General features: G+C 44.0%; 1 protein-coding gene across 1 annotated transcript in view; it reads right to left on the minus strand.

The window, feature by feature from the left end:
* Nucleotides 1–1,266: 1,266 nt before the first annotated feature.
* XRCC4 (X-ray repair cross complementing 4) overlaps nucleotides 1,267–15,362 on the minus strand; it is a gene marked incomplete at its 5' end in the record, with an annotated part of 170,415 nt that continues 156,319 nt past the window's right edge. The window contains one exon of the mRNA XM_084278683.1: nucleotides 1,267–1,977. Within this exon, the coding sequence (XP_084134809.1) occupies nucleotides 1,869–1,977 (109 nt within the window). The 3' untranslated portion in view covers nucleotides 1,267–1,868. The remainder of the gene's footprint in view (nucleotides 1,978–15,362) is intronic.

Consider the following 15,362-nt stretch of genomic DNA (forward strand, 5'->3'; position numbering starts at 1 on the left):
TGTAAGTAGGTTTGGAGGGGAGAGGAGGTATCCTTGTGTACACAAATGGTCTTAGCTGACTGGAAACTGGCTCTGTTCCGTCGTTACCCTAACTAGACAACACACCTGGGCTCATACAGTCCAAGGTATGTATCCCACCACATAATTCCCTGCTCAGCTCCAGGCTTCGATCTATAAACCTCAAAGAAACAGAAGAGAAGAAACACTCTGACAGACTTTATTACATCTGCCAACTGCGTGTAACATTTCCTATTTATGTAACAACATTTTACTGCTAGAAACCAAGAGTTTCTTGAAAGCAGAGTTTCACGGGATGTTCAGCTCCATTTACCTTCATTTTCTGCTGCAGGCACAATTAAACCAAGCCCTTGTATTTTGGGTTAAGTCATGGAATATTTTCGCGTTAAAACTGAAACTGTATACAAGCTTTTGCTGGAAGCATTGTCAGATCAGTGCTGGGAGATTTTAAATCAGGCAACGTCTATGAACGGGCGTATGAATAGGTCTTTTGTGGTCCTGTCATTTCCCAGGCACAAAGGCTCTGTAGCAAGCAAAATATTATGGCCGCTCGTGTTTTCGCTGTGTGATTTATAACACCGTCCCAGAGCCCTTTGTGAATTTTAAATGCTGTGACCATGTTTGTCAGAAAGGAATGCTGAAGTATAATATTCCCAGATACTCATGTAGGTTCTTAAATGCAGCCCTTATCCTGCAAATACTGACACGGAAGCTTTTAGTTAAATACAGGATTGAATTTTGGCAGAATCGGGGCCTAAACAACTCACTGTTTCAAAAAGATGCCAAAGACAAAGAGCACAGAAGCAGGAGTATGTTGCTGAGCCCTGTTGACTTCAATGGGATTACTCACGTGTTTAAAACCCTTGTTGGACCACATCCTTTCTGACACAGAACTGGCTCCCTCCCTCTGCCTCAGACGAGAACTGATTCAGGCTATTAAAGTCACAACGTGGAAACCCAACGTCTGTGTTTAGTTCTGTGCATCTGATTCTGACTGCTGGAGGTACATACACGTAGCTACCTTTCTTTGATGAAGGCTTCAGTCTAAATGAATGCATCTGCTCTGGGCAGGGGAAGGTCATGCATTAACAGGCTTTGCTAATTGGTCCCTTTACTCACAGAGCATCTAAGCAAATAAACCCAAAATCGATGTGTTTTTGGAACACATTTTATTTTTTTTTTTATAAATCACCTTAAAAAAACCCAATGAGATGTAAAACCCAACAATTTTAAAGGCTGTGTGTGAGTTTCTACAGGTTTAAAGAAAGACACAAGAATGTTTTACAAGGCATAATGCTTCAGAGAACCTTCAACTAGAAAGTGAAGGGACATCTGTTTGGATACTTCACATCAGAAGACACCATTCTAAACTCAGTTTAGGAAGCTGTATCTCAGTCAAAGTTAAAGCCCATTTGGATAGACCACGCCTCAGCTGAGCTTCTCTAAAAAGGAGCAGCATGTACAGGGTAGCCTTAATCTTCTTTATGCCTGTCTTATTCTCTGGGGACCTCTGGAAACCGGCTGATCCTCGATACAATCATCAGCCAGAGACTATTAGGATGGAAGAGCGCAATGATGGTGCTCTCCTTCCCCATATCCACATGATAAGAGATCTACACAGAGGCTAAACTGATTTCAAGGCTGTCACAAATCAAGGCTAGCAAGCCAAGGGTCTACAACTGCATAGTGAACAATGTGGACTAGTGCAGTGAAAGAGGACTAGAGAAGCGTATCATCAAACACCACCTCAGAGTAAAGATCTCAGCCTGGTTCCTATAACAAAGCCTTCCAGTTTTACAGCTCATCTCTATTGGAAATGCTAGTCTCTCAGTTCCTCAGCCAACATGTAGCTAGATGTCATCGAAGAGGTCCTCCGGCTCACAAGTGTTTTCCAACGTTTCAAGAGACATCACATCCAGGGACTGCTCTCCCAGTGTCTTCTGTGGGGCTGGATCAGGTCTGGAAATGTAAAACAAAGAGATTTGAAACATATTTAGATATAAACAACTCCAACGTATATGCCACTAAGGTAATGCTTTAATAGTGTATTTTGAGCTTTTTGTTAAGGTTACACGTAAGAGAAAAGTGCTTTTTGTAAGACCTAATTACTTGCTAAGATGGAAGTGGAAAAAACAAAGTGATGAAATTCAGCTTATAAATGTCAAGGTTTTGACTATTTGGTTACAGTTTTTAGGACACTGAGAACGGCCATTTGTTGTGGTTTAGCCCCAGCTGCCATCTGAGCCCCACACAGCCGCTCGCTCCCTGGATGGTTGGATGTAGGAGCGGCTCAGAAGAGAAAAAGTGAGAAGACTCGTGGGCTGAGGCAAAGGCAGTTTAATGGGTAAAGCAAAAGCCATGTACACAAGCAAAGCCAGATGAGGAATTCACGTTGCACTTCCCCATGGCAGGCAGGTGTTCAGCCATCCCCAGGACGGCAGGGCTCCATCACATGGGATGGCTACCTGGGGAAACATCTTTCATTCTGAATGTCCCCACTTCCTTCTGCTTCCCCCACATTTATATGCTGAGCATGACCTCATACAGTATGGGATATCCCTTTGGTCAGTTGGGGTCAGCTGTCTGGCTGTGTTCTCCTCCCAACAGCTTGTGCACCCCCAGCCCACTTGCTGATGGGGTGAGGAGTAGCAAAGCCCTTGGCTCTGTGTGAGCACTGCTCGCGAGTTCAGAAGCATCCCTGTGTTACCAACACTGTTTCTAGCACAAATCAAAACCACAGCCCCATACCAGCTGCTATGAAGAACATTAACAGCCCAAACCAGCACACCATTTCACCCACAACTTCCACATGGAGAGCAGGGGAGGGCTGAATAAACATGGAAAACACACAAAGAATCTGCTCTTCTACTGCACAGGATGATGCTCTGTCAACCGCTCTTTATTTCTGACTTGGCTCTTAACCACATCTCTGTTGTCCATGTTTGACATGGAGGCATATAAAGAACCACATTGAGATGTCACAAAGGTCCATGCCCTGAAGCTGGCTCTCTCCAAATAGTAGAGCAGGATATCTGCCTATCTGAGTGATATGTCCTAGGGAGCCTGCTTTGGCAGGGGGGTTGGACCCGATGATCTCTCCAGGTCCCTTCCAACCCCTACAATTCTATGATTCTATGATTCTATGAAAACAAAGGCTTTGTGAACTTTAAGAGGAGAATTATCGATGGGTGACAAGATATTCCAGGTTGATAGCACTAGCTGCTTTGCAAATAAGACGTAATCTTCTAATCTTGGCTCAGTTTGCTGCAGGGAATCAGTGTAGGAAGCAGGGAACAGACCTAATGTGCTCATAGGATTTTGGACAAGCTGGAGTTTCATAAGGGTTGATGGCTTCATGCCCAGGTATATTCCACTGGAGTAATTCTGACAGAAGGTGAAAAATTCGCATATTACCGAGGCTGACACATCAGCCACCACGATGGGAAGAACTATCCAGAAATGATGGAATGTGTTACTTTCAAATGCTGCCATATGAGGGCTTAGTGCAGTAAGCCATGCAGAAGCAATCTTAATTTTCAGGCTAATTCAAGCATTTACCTTCAACTGCTCCACATCGGGGAGCCAATACAGTTCATGAAATTCAGCTTGGTTTTTTTTGGTTTCAAACAGATTCAGGACCAGGTTGTACAGCACTACTACCTAGAAATCTCTAGGGAACAGAGGTTTTCATAAAAAATTGCAGTCTTCAAAATGCAATGAGCTTCCTAAGACCCTGGCTGCTGTGTGATTCATAGCCTTTCACACTTCAAGCTCGTCAAGCCCTTGGAGGTTCAGAGCTCTCACTACAACGTTTCCTGCTGTGGACTTGGAGAAAGATTTTCATTCTGAGCTGGAGCCTCCGTGCTCCCAGGGAATCAGCAAAAGTGTGGTAAATGCTGAGTCTGGGATATTGTCACTTCTTAAGAGATTGCTAGTATTCAGAAGGGTCTCCTCACCACTCTATCCGTCACTCCAGTTCTGCAAGCCACTTTAAATTCAATGTACTGGAATATTAAGATTATGATAATTGCTTTCTCTGTAAGTCTAACTAGCTTCCTCTGTGAACTCTTCCAAAATGCTTTCCTTCAGGCCTGAATAAATAGTGTCCAAGCATTTTTTTTTCCTTTTTGGTATGCAGTAACATCTAAACAGATGCATCTCATCAAGGTCATTGGGACTAACTTTGAAAAAAAACCTGCCAGAGTCATAGAATCATAGATTCTTATAATGGTTGGGAAGAACCTCAAAGATCATCCAATTCCAACCCCTGCCACAGGCAGGGACACCCTCCACTAGACCAGGTTGCCCAAAGCCCCATCCAACCTGACCTTGAACACTGCCATGGATCCAGGGGCAGCCACAGCTTCTCTAGGCAGCCTGTGCCAGGGCCTCACCACCCTCAGAGGGAAGGATTTTTGCCTCAGATCTGATCTAAATCTACCCTCTCTTGGTTTAAACCCATTCCCCCTTATCCTGTCACTCCCTGTCTCTGTAACCAGTCCCTCTCCAGCTTTCCTGTAGCCCATTCAGGTACTGGAAGGCTGCTGTGAGGTGTACCTGGAGCCTTTTCTTCTCCAGGCTGAACAACACCAACTCTCTCTCAGCCTGTCTTCATAGGTCCTCCAGCCCTCTAATCACCTCCATGGCACCCCTCTGGACCCATTCCAACAGTTCCATGTCTTTCTCATGTTGGAGACCCCAGAACTGGACACAGTACTCCAGGTGGAGCAGCGGGGTAGGATCCCCTCCTTTGTACTGCTGGTCACTGTCTTGGCTGCAAGCGTGCATTACTGGCTCATGTTGAGCTTTTCATCAATACCCCTGAGTCCTTCTCCTCAGGGCTGCTCTCAATCGATTCCCAGCCTGTAGCTGTGCTTGGGACTGTCGTGACGTATGTGCAGGACCCTGCACTTGGCATTGTTGAATTTCATGTGGTTCACACAGGCCCACCTCTCCATCCTCTCAAGGTTCCTCTGGATGGCACCTCTTCCCTCCAGCACGTCAACCACACCACACAGCTTGGTGTTGTCAGCAAACTTACTGACACTTGTACTTGATCCCACTGTCCATCTCTGGCAAAGATGTTAAGTGCTGGTCCCAGTACTGACCCCTGAGGAGTGCTACTTGTCACTGGTCTACAGCTGGACATTGAGCTACCGACCACAACTCTCTGAGTATGATTGTCCAGCCAATTCTTTGGGGTCCATCTGTCAAATCAACGTCTCTCCAATTTTGAGATAAGGATGTCATGTGGGACAGTGTCAAATCCTTTGCACAGGTCCAGGTAGATGACATCCGTCATTCATTCCCCATCCACCAGTACTGTAACCCCATTATTGAATGCTACCAAATTTGTTGGGCATGATTTACCCTTAGTGAAGCAATGTTGTCTGTCACCAATCACCTAATTTTCCATGTGCCTAAGTATACTTTCCAGGAGGATCTGCTTCCTGATCTTGCCAGTCACAGAGGGAGACTGACTACAGGTTTATACTTCCCTGGTCTTCCTTTATTTCCTTTTTAAAAATACGGCCTAAGTTTCTCCTTTTCAACCATCTGACTCAGACCCTTAGCCACAGACCTCAGGTCAGCAGGATCCATGCTGTTTTGATTGCTAGCAATCAGTTGTAATCTTTAAAAAACCCCAAACAAACACAAAACCACAGGTATCTTACCCCAACACAGTGTCATGCTGAAGTTTACTTACTGAAGGTGTGCTGTTCTTTTTCCCCTCTAGGTCTATCTAAAGCATTAGGTCTCTGTGGAGATCATATGCAAATCACAGAGTGTGGAGCCACATACTGATTATTTTAATTAATTCTGAAAGGTTTTAGTAGCAAACAAATTAGGCTGTGAAGACCTCTGCACCACCACAGGCTGTATCAGGTACTGGAAGTCTTTTTCTGAAGCACATGCTCATGTGCCATGTAGGCATAGAAGACTAAGCATATGAAAGACTTCTGAGATGCCACATTTGCCAACTTTGGGGTTTCATAGAATCATAGAATGGTCTGGGTTGGAAGGGACCCCAAGGGTCCCCAAGGGACCCCAAGTCCCAACCCCTCTGCCACAGGCAGGGACACCAACCTCCAGGCCTGGATCTACACAAGGTTGACCAGGGCCCCATCCAACCTGGCCTTGAACACCTCCAGGGATAGAGCATCCACCCTCTCTCTGTGCAGCCTGTTCCAGTCCCTCACAACTCTCTGTAAAAAAACTTCCCCATAATATCTATCTAAACCTTCCCTCCTTTAGCTTTAATCCATCCCCCTTGTCCTGCCATTATCTGCTCTTTTAAAAAGTTGATTCCCGTCATGTATCTCTGCTCCCTTCAGGTACTGGCAGGCTGCAATGAGGTCCCCCCACAGCATTCTCTTCTCTGGGCTGAACAAGCCCAGCTCCCTCAGCCCCTCTTCGTAGGGGAGGTATAGGTAATAGGTTCCACCTCTTACAGCGTTTTCTGATTCTAAAAGGAAGCCTGACAGTGCTTAAGCAATGTCAACAACTATTTTAACCTCGTTGGCTAAAATAACTGTTTTCAACACTATACATGAGATCACATCTATAAGCCACTGTTGAGTTTCAACATTACACAGAACTACTAAAGATGCTGTGTTCTTCTAACAACACGGTCCTCATGTAATCTCCAAAAGCTGTAATGCCACGCCTGCAAATAAAACCAGCTACACTTGAGAAGTAGGAAGCATTAGACTCTTTACATGAAGTTCATAAGCAACTTAATTTTGGTCGTAAGACTTGATGACTCCTATTTGCATGGCAATTATTCACTGAGTGCCAAGAGTTTGCTTTGTGCTGTGAAATTATTTTGAATCTTGGATGCTCACTGAAGCTGCATTACCATATCCTGTGCATAACTGAGTTAATTTCTTTAAATTGCAGTGAGTTGCATAGTCCCCTCTTGCCAAAAAGCCTGTAAGGCAGGCATTCTTCTTGAAAGTTTATTCTTCTGTTGGATCACTTTTTTGAAGTCTTGTCTTTTGGTAAACTTAAACTCCATTAACACATCTGGAGAACTGCTGACTATAAGAGACCATTTCATATTTCCTGACATTTAGTTCAAGCCCTTCATAAATTGAGACAGAAGACCAGATCCACAGCTGGTGTGAATCAATGGAGCACTAATAATGTCAGTGGAGCTCTGCTGACTTACACCAGCTGAGATCCTGGCCCAAGATTTGGAAGAAAGTGGTTACATTACTTGATATTTCTTTCCACAGCTGAGAAAGCCTTAAGAAACAGAAGACATGCAACATTTAGTACTTAACTGTACAGCACAGAAACTGAAGGCCATGTAGGGTGATGGCTTTGCATAGCTTGGGAGAAAAAGTGACACCTCCCTTTGCAGTAGGACAGATGGACGGCTCCCATTTGTTTCTTGTGATGAATTATTCCCAATTTCACACAGACCCCAGAGATCTGCACAACACTATTCCTGCTGCCACAGACGGACAGTTCCAGGAGATGTCTGTGAAGCAGTATGAAGCAGAAAATGATCTTCATGACTGCTACAAATGACACAATTAAAAAAGCACTTCCCAGTGGCAAAAAAAAAAAAAAAAAAAAAGATCAAAGAAGTTGTAGCTGTGCTGAAAGGAAATCGGGTCAGAGGCTGCAACATCAGCACAACAGCTCATCTTGAGGTATTTCTGCTGGAGTGATGAAGGTTCTCCAACGTAGCTATGCTTGCGTAGCCAGCCCAGCATGTTGTGGTTATGATTTTATTTAAGTTTTTTGTTCCTGAACAACTCTCATGGGGCTTGAAAGGATAAATACCCTTGTATATTAACACAAGTATAAAGGTTTCCCGAGAAACTTTAGTAATATAGGATGCACACTTGTGTCCTTGGGCCATTGCATTATTTTCCTCATTTTTTAGCGATTACAATAGACAGTTCTGATGAAAAGCTGGTACTTTCTTAAGAAAGGAGATTTCATCTCTCCCCAAAGTTGTGTAGCACTGTTTCAGGAAAAGCCTGAATTTTTCAGACTGTATATCTTTCCTTATCTTCATGTAGTGGTTCCTTTTATTTTCATTGATCTGACAAAAAATGAAGGCTTAATACCACGAGTAGATCTTAACAGAGGATGTAATCAGATACATATTTCCTTCGATATCATAAAAATAGGTGGCAGCAGCAGCTCATAAACAGAGAGTCAGTAGTCGTTACAGTATTAAAGTAAGAACAAAGGCGAGGTACCTCAAATGTTAATGAATGCTCACGTTGCCACTGATGGGGCAAAGGCTCAGAGCAACATTTATGCTCCAGAGATGGTACTTTTAGCCCACCCCAAGAAAACAACGTGTGTCTCACAGTATCTTGCTGGAGTGTACATCTAGACAAAGCCATAATGTGCTGGGTGGGCAATGTGCTGAAGGGTTGGGCCCAGAGGGCAACAGTAAATGGGGTTACATCTGGCTGGTGGCAAGTCACTAGTGGGGTTCCCCAGGGCTCCACCTTGTTTTTAACGTTTTCATGACCTGGACACAGGACTAGAGGGTGTCTTAAGTAAATTTGCAGATGACACCAGACTGGGAGGAGCTGTTGACTCTGTTGACTCTGTAAGGGTGAGGCCTTACAGACAGACCTGATGAGAGAGCTGGGCAATCGTCAATCACATGAAGTTTAACAAGGGCAAGTGCCAGATTCTGCACCTGGGAAGGGGCAACCCTGGCTGCACATCCAGCCTGGGGGATCAGACGCTGGAGGCCAGCCATGCTGAAAGGGATTTGGGGGTCAAGGTTGACAGCAAGTTAAACATGAGCCAGCAGAGTGCCCAGGCAGACAGGAGGGACAACTGCATCCTGGGGTGTATCAAGCATGGCTTGGCCAGCCTGTCCAGGGAGGGGATTGTCCTGCCTTACACTGCGCTGGGGCAGCCTCACCTCGGGTACTGGGTGCAGTTTTGGGTGCCACAGGCCAAGAGGGACACAAAACTATTGGAAAGTGTCCAGAGGAGGGCAATGAGGATGGCGAAGGGTCTAGAGGGGAAGTCTTACACAGAGAGGCTGAAGTCCCTTGGTTTGTTCAGCCTGGAGAAGGCTGAGGGAAGATCTCATTGTGGTTTGTAGCTCCCTGATGAGGGGGAGCAATGGCAGGTGCCGATCTCCTCTTTGGTGACCAGTGACAGAAGCCAAGGGAACAGCATGAAGCTGCAACAGGGCAGTTTTAGGTTGGATATTAGGAAGAGGTTATTTACTGAGGGGGTGGTCAGGCACTGGAACAAGCCTCCCAGGGAAGTGGTCACAGTCCCGAGCTGGGCTGAGGTCAAGAAGCATCTGGACGATGCACTCAGTCCCACGCTCTGACTTGCCTGGTCCTGTGTGGAGCCAGGAATTAGACTTGACGGTCCTTATGGGTCCTTTCCAATTCAGGAGACTCTAGGATTCTGATTCTTTGATTTATCAGAAATCTCCTGTCTCGGCTGTATAAATATTGTCTTCACAAAAAGTTCTCAGAAGAAAAGTAGTCATCAGCCATCGTTATTATGGAAGAATTATGAAAGAACCTTTGAGTAAAGCTCATGTCTATACATAAAACCTTGGCCTTGAACAACTGATGCCCTGTGGTGTGAGCTCTTGGGAGACATCATATTCACTGCTTATGGCTACTGGCCAAAAAGAGGAAAGTTCAACCATGAAAAGAAAAAGAAATGGTGTAATGGAGGAGGTGGAAAAGCCTCTTACATGAACAGATGCATCAAGAACACTATGAGCAGACAGACCTCTTCAAAGTTGAATATTAAATATGTAGAGCAGACTAAATTGAAACTACATGTGATTAAAGATACAATGACATTGCCCTTTGCAGAAATGCTACAATGACTAGAAGGTAAATTATAAATGCATTTTTCTTTTAAATTCAATTTAAAATGGAAGATGAAATTCAATAATTTGGTTTAGGTTTTGGCAGTATTATGAATACTTGAATTCCAGATATAGTCTACTCTGGTATTTATTCCTAGAAATAGTATGAAAATAAACCCATATATTTCTAATTGATCTGGCAAAATGTAAATCCCATTGAGTAACGAAAAACTTGCTAGATACAATCACCTTCATGATCTGAAATTACAGTTGATGGACTTTACCCTAAGTTGTGTTAGTGAAGAAAGTGAAAACTTTTCTGACAGTGTCAGTCATCTGAGGAGAGGGGTGGTGTCAGAGACCATCAGGCCCTAAGCCATAGCTCAGCCCAACACAAATTCACAGAGGCTAGAGAAAAACACTCAAAAAATAGCTGAGCTTAAGGGATACTGTCTCCATCCCTCTTACAAGAACCTTCCACGTGTGACATTTTCCTGCACTCAGTGTATTAAGCAAACAGACTAGTCTTAGTTAAGGTCAGCACAGACAATAATAATGACAATAATAACAACAACAACAAAGTAATACCATTACTAATCATCATCAGCTTGTTCAATCACACAGTTAATGAAGAATATTTTCAATGCAGCAACTGTAAATTCAATGCTCAGCCAGAGAATCAATGTTCCTTAATAAGCTTCCACCTATGGCTGAAAGCCAAGCTGGAACAGCACCTGCATTCATCGCCACCACTGTGCAGTAAGATAAGTCTTGAATTCCCTCAACAAACAAAACTTAAAGCAAAACTTAAAAAAAAAAAAACCCAGGACAATTGCTAAATACTATCTTAAGCTCTTGCAAGCACTACTCTTTGTTCTCCAGAACTAGAAACTAGTAAATGAGGGATAATTTTGATTTATGCTTATACAAGGTTTTTTTCTTTACATACCCCTGGGAGCCTTCAGAGGGGAAAAAAGTTAACTGCAATCCCTTAAATACCAGAGAAACTGGTATATTGAATGCAGCAAGAGCAAACTTGCTAACAAATCTACTACACTGAGAAGGTACTTGTATATCTTTAACTGATATAACTTCTAATACTGATAAAACTTCTAATAAATGGTCTAGATCAGATCCCACTGTTATTAATCATCCACTCTCTTTAGTCCTATGACACCGATCATAGGATCATAGAATAGTTTAGGGTTGAAAAGACCTTAAGGATCATTAAGTTCCAACATCTGGCCATGGGCAGGGACACCTCCCAGGGATGGGGCGTCCACCATCTCCCTGGGGAGCCTGTTCCGGTGCCACCCTCAGAGTGAAAAATTTCTTCCTAAAATCCAATCTAAATCTACCCCCTCCTGATTTAAAAGCATTCCGCCTCGTCCTTCTAAAAAGTCCCTCCCCAGTTTTCCTGTAGGCCTCTTCAGGTACTGGAAGTCCCGAGAGCCTTCTCTTCTCCAGGCTGAGAAAAACCAACTCTCTCATCCTGTCTTCACAGGAGAGGTGCTCCAGCCCTCTGTATAGCTCTGTGGCCCTACTCTGGACCCATTCCAACAGTTGCATGTCCTTCTTATGTTGGGGACTCCAGAGCTGGACACAGCACTCCAGGTGGGGGTCTCAGGAGAGCAAAGCAGAGGGGAAGAATCACTTCCCTTGATCTGCTGGCCACCCTTCTTTTGATGTAGCCCAGGACACAGTTGGCCTTCTGGGCTATGAGCATGCATTGTCTGCTCATGTCGAGCTTCTTATCCACCAGCACCCCTAAATCCTTCCCTTCAGGACTGCTCTCTGCCCAGCCTGTAGTTGTGCTTGGGATTGCATGCAGATGACCCACATGCAGATGGTCTAAAAGACCTCAGAAAACCACATGTAATGTCTAAAAAGGATGTGCAGACAACATGTCATGGAAATGAACTATGCTGACAGTACTTCTTTAAGGACTTCTACCCCTTCAGTTGCAAACTCCCCATTAACTTCAGTTGGCAGAGTTGCAGGTCCTTATTTAAAAAGAAATTCCAGTTTAATAGTATAAATAGAGTGTTGGGTCTTTTAATCTGATCAAATGTACTTGCAGATGCTTACTAACAAAAAATCTACTTAAAAATGTAATAATAGCTGTCACTTAGAAGGAAAAGCCTAAAACATGTTTGGTTTAGACAAGTGGCATACATTTCTGTGGCTCATTTCCACTTAAACTCCTTATTGCTTAAATAAACTAGACCACATTCACTTTGAGGAGCATACATGCTAGCACCACTGCTTTCACTGGGAAAAAAACACAAATCTCTTAATCATAACTACAAGAGTATATAGTAAAGGAAAACTTAGTTTGTTTAGGAATTTTGTCAAGGTCTTTCATAAATCCAGTACATTGCAAATTTATTGGCAAATGCTAGAAGCCATTCCTCATGGTCGTTAAGCACTATTTATCACATATATACATTTATGTAACACCAGCGCTGGCTAAATTGTGTCATAACCCTTTTCCAAGCTGTCAAGCCCTGGAGCTGCTTTCTCTCCCTCACCCCTTCTTATCCCCTCATGGTGATCACAAACAGTAGCCAGACACTGAAGGGGGCAAATCAAATCCCCTGAGCCAGTTAATCGTGTAGGAAGCACGTGTCCTCCTGATCTTCCATCTGCTGTCCCCGAGGACAGATGGGGTCAAGATTGTTGTTGCACAGCGGTGGAGTGTGATGGGATGGGTTTTCCATCAGAAAGATCTGAAGCCTGAGGATGGCAGCTTCAACTGCAAAACCCCACTGAATCACATCACAAAAACAAGGTATTTAACTGGAGGAAAATCCAGCAATCCTAAACCCTAGATTGTACTTTAGATGTTCCATGTCTTTTCTGTTCCTTTCCAGGACTAAGGCTCTGAGTGGCTGTTTAATTCCTAATGTCTTGAACAGGAGTTAGGCACTTGTGTAAAGGTAAGCATGTGCTTACAAAGCCTCTGTAACCATGGGCTCAGCCCACAACTCTCTGGGGTCCATCCTGTGGATTGACTACTTCAGAATGAAACCCATAACTTCACAAACCAATTAAATTGAAAATATTCTTGAAGAAAACCAGGTTAGTCTGGCATTCAAATGATGAAAAGTCACAGCATCACAGAATGATCGGGGTTAGAAGGGACCTCAAAAGATCATCTAGCCCAACTCACCCTGCCAGAGCAGGATCACCTAGCACAGGTCACACAGGAACACATCCAGGTGGGTTTTGAATGTCTCCAGAGAAGGAAACTCCACAACCAATCTGGGCAGCCCATAATCCTCTTAACAGTAGACTAGACTCTGATATCTTTACTAAATTACTAGCTATTGCCAAAAACATCCTCTTCTCAGAAGGATGTAGGAGAACCCATGGACATAATCCTAAAAATGATCTTTTAAAAACTCCTACGGATTAATGAAGCAAATTCTTTCTCCCTGCTCAACAACTTCCACGCGTATACCTGGGCGCCAGCAGAAACCTATTACCCCCCTAGATTACCTATTATTCACACATCCACTCAGCAGGTTTTGGATCATTCATTTTAATCAGCTTATTGCAGAAAACCACTTTGGATCAGTACAGTACGTGGATATGACTTACTAATGTATTTTCTAAGGAGAGAGGTAGAGCAGCAGCAAGCTGAATTGAATAAACTGGGAGCAGGCTTCAGTTTGCAAGTTAAAGTAGAGCAGATAAAGTATAACAAGCTTTCCCCCCCCCCCTTTTAATAAGTCTCTAATAGGTCTCTGCTGAATACAAAATTGTTTTAGTGCCAAGAATCACGCTTTCTTTTCTCTTGTCTCTTAAGTCCCATTCAGCCTTTCCTGTGCTCCTCCCGAGCCCTCCTCAGCCACAGATTTGAATTTGTTCATGCCTTTTCTGAAGTGAGATCAAACCTTTGATACTTAAGATCAAATCCCTGCCTACAGTGACACCTGTGAGAGCTGAAACATGTTCAAACAGAAGAAAAAAAAATAAAAATAATAAGGTGTGACAGTGCCTCCAGCCCTTAGAAAACATGAAGAGAAAAATATATATACGTAGAGTTGGCTGAGACAAAACTGAGCTGGACAGTGCAACAACCATTTTTTTCTGGCTAAAACCGAAGTCTTTCTCCTCTGCACTTTCACCATACCTTACACATTCCTGAAATGTCTCCTCGTCTCAGGGTAGAGAACAGAGACATTGGCTTTGACCACCTAATGCCAGCCCTGTTCTTTATGTCAGGGGCACAAGAAGTATGTGGTCCAAAGAGCCCAACTCTGAGTCCTGACCTTCTTAACTCCCTGGTAATACTTCTTTTTTACTTTGCACATGTGTTTAAGATACTTTTACCAACTCTCCTTCAGATAGCCCATCTATCAAAGTGTCTATTTTGTGTCTGTTTGAAGCCACTTTCAAAACGTATCTTCTATTACCCTATGAAGCAGGAATCATCTGCAATTGCTGTAGGGTAGGCTTCGAGTCATTTTCTCCTCCAAAACCCCAACTGGTCTCCATCCATTCAAGCTCTCAGGGTCTGCCTAAGCAGCAATATCTGCACTAAGTACTTTACCAGAAGCATTTAACAATAGGCCAAATAGCCAAGTCATTACTTGTTGGGTAAATGCTGCAAGAGTCTAGACTATAACATGTTTAAGAAAGGTTGTACTACTTCCAAAACCAACAATACTCCAACTAACCAAAAGGACGGGACCCGCTCTATGTGTTTCTTTCACAAAAATTCTTATATAAATTGGGGTTTTCTTCCTCATGAGCCTGCCTACTTTTTATTTCCGTAAATGGTCAAATTCACAGAAAGATTCTTTAGCCCTTAAATTTCAGAGATTTCCTTTTCTGGCAGAAGAGTTTGCATATGTGTTACACCAGGATCAAGGGGCAGCCTCAGCTTACTCACACACTCACGGACTTCCCCCGGCGTTACAGTAGACTTAACTGGTGCTTTACCAGCATCAGCCACATCACAGCGGGGACCAGGTGGGACCAGTATGACTGTGCTAGGACTGCTGCAGGTCTGCCTCAAACGTGGAAGGGAGGGAGCCCAGGACAGCCACCAGTTGAAATCTGTCTCCACATCAGCAGGGTAGAAAAGAACTGAGATGACCTATGGCGTCTCCCCTAGAAGGAACCGCTGAGTGAACTGGGGCTATTCAGCCTTGAGAAGAGAAGACTTAGAGGGGATCTTATTAATGTTTATAAATATCTGAAGTGTGGGACACAGGGGGAAATGGCCAGCCTCTTTTTCAATTGTCTATGGGGACAGGACAAAGGGCAATGGCCTCAAGTTGGAGCACAGGAAGTTCCGCACCAACATGCGGAAGAACTTTTTCACAATGAGGGTGACAGAGCCCTGGGACAGGCTGCCCAGAGGGGTGTGGAGTCTCCTTCTCTGGAGATATTCAAGCCCCGTCTGGATGCCTCCCTGTGTGACCTGTCCTAGGGACCCTGCTTTGGCAGGGGGGTTGGACCCGATGATCTCTGGAGGTCCCATTCAACCCCTACAATTCTATCATTC

The sequence above is a fragment of the Gallinula chloropus genome (genome assembly GCF_964237585.1).
Source record: "Gallinula chloropus genome assembly, chromosome: Z".
Lineage (NCBI taxonomy): Eukaryota > Metazoa > Chordata > Aves > Gruiformes > Rallidae > Gallinula > Gallinula chloropus.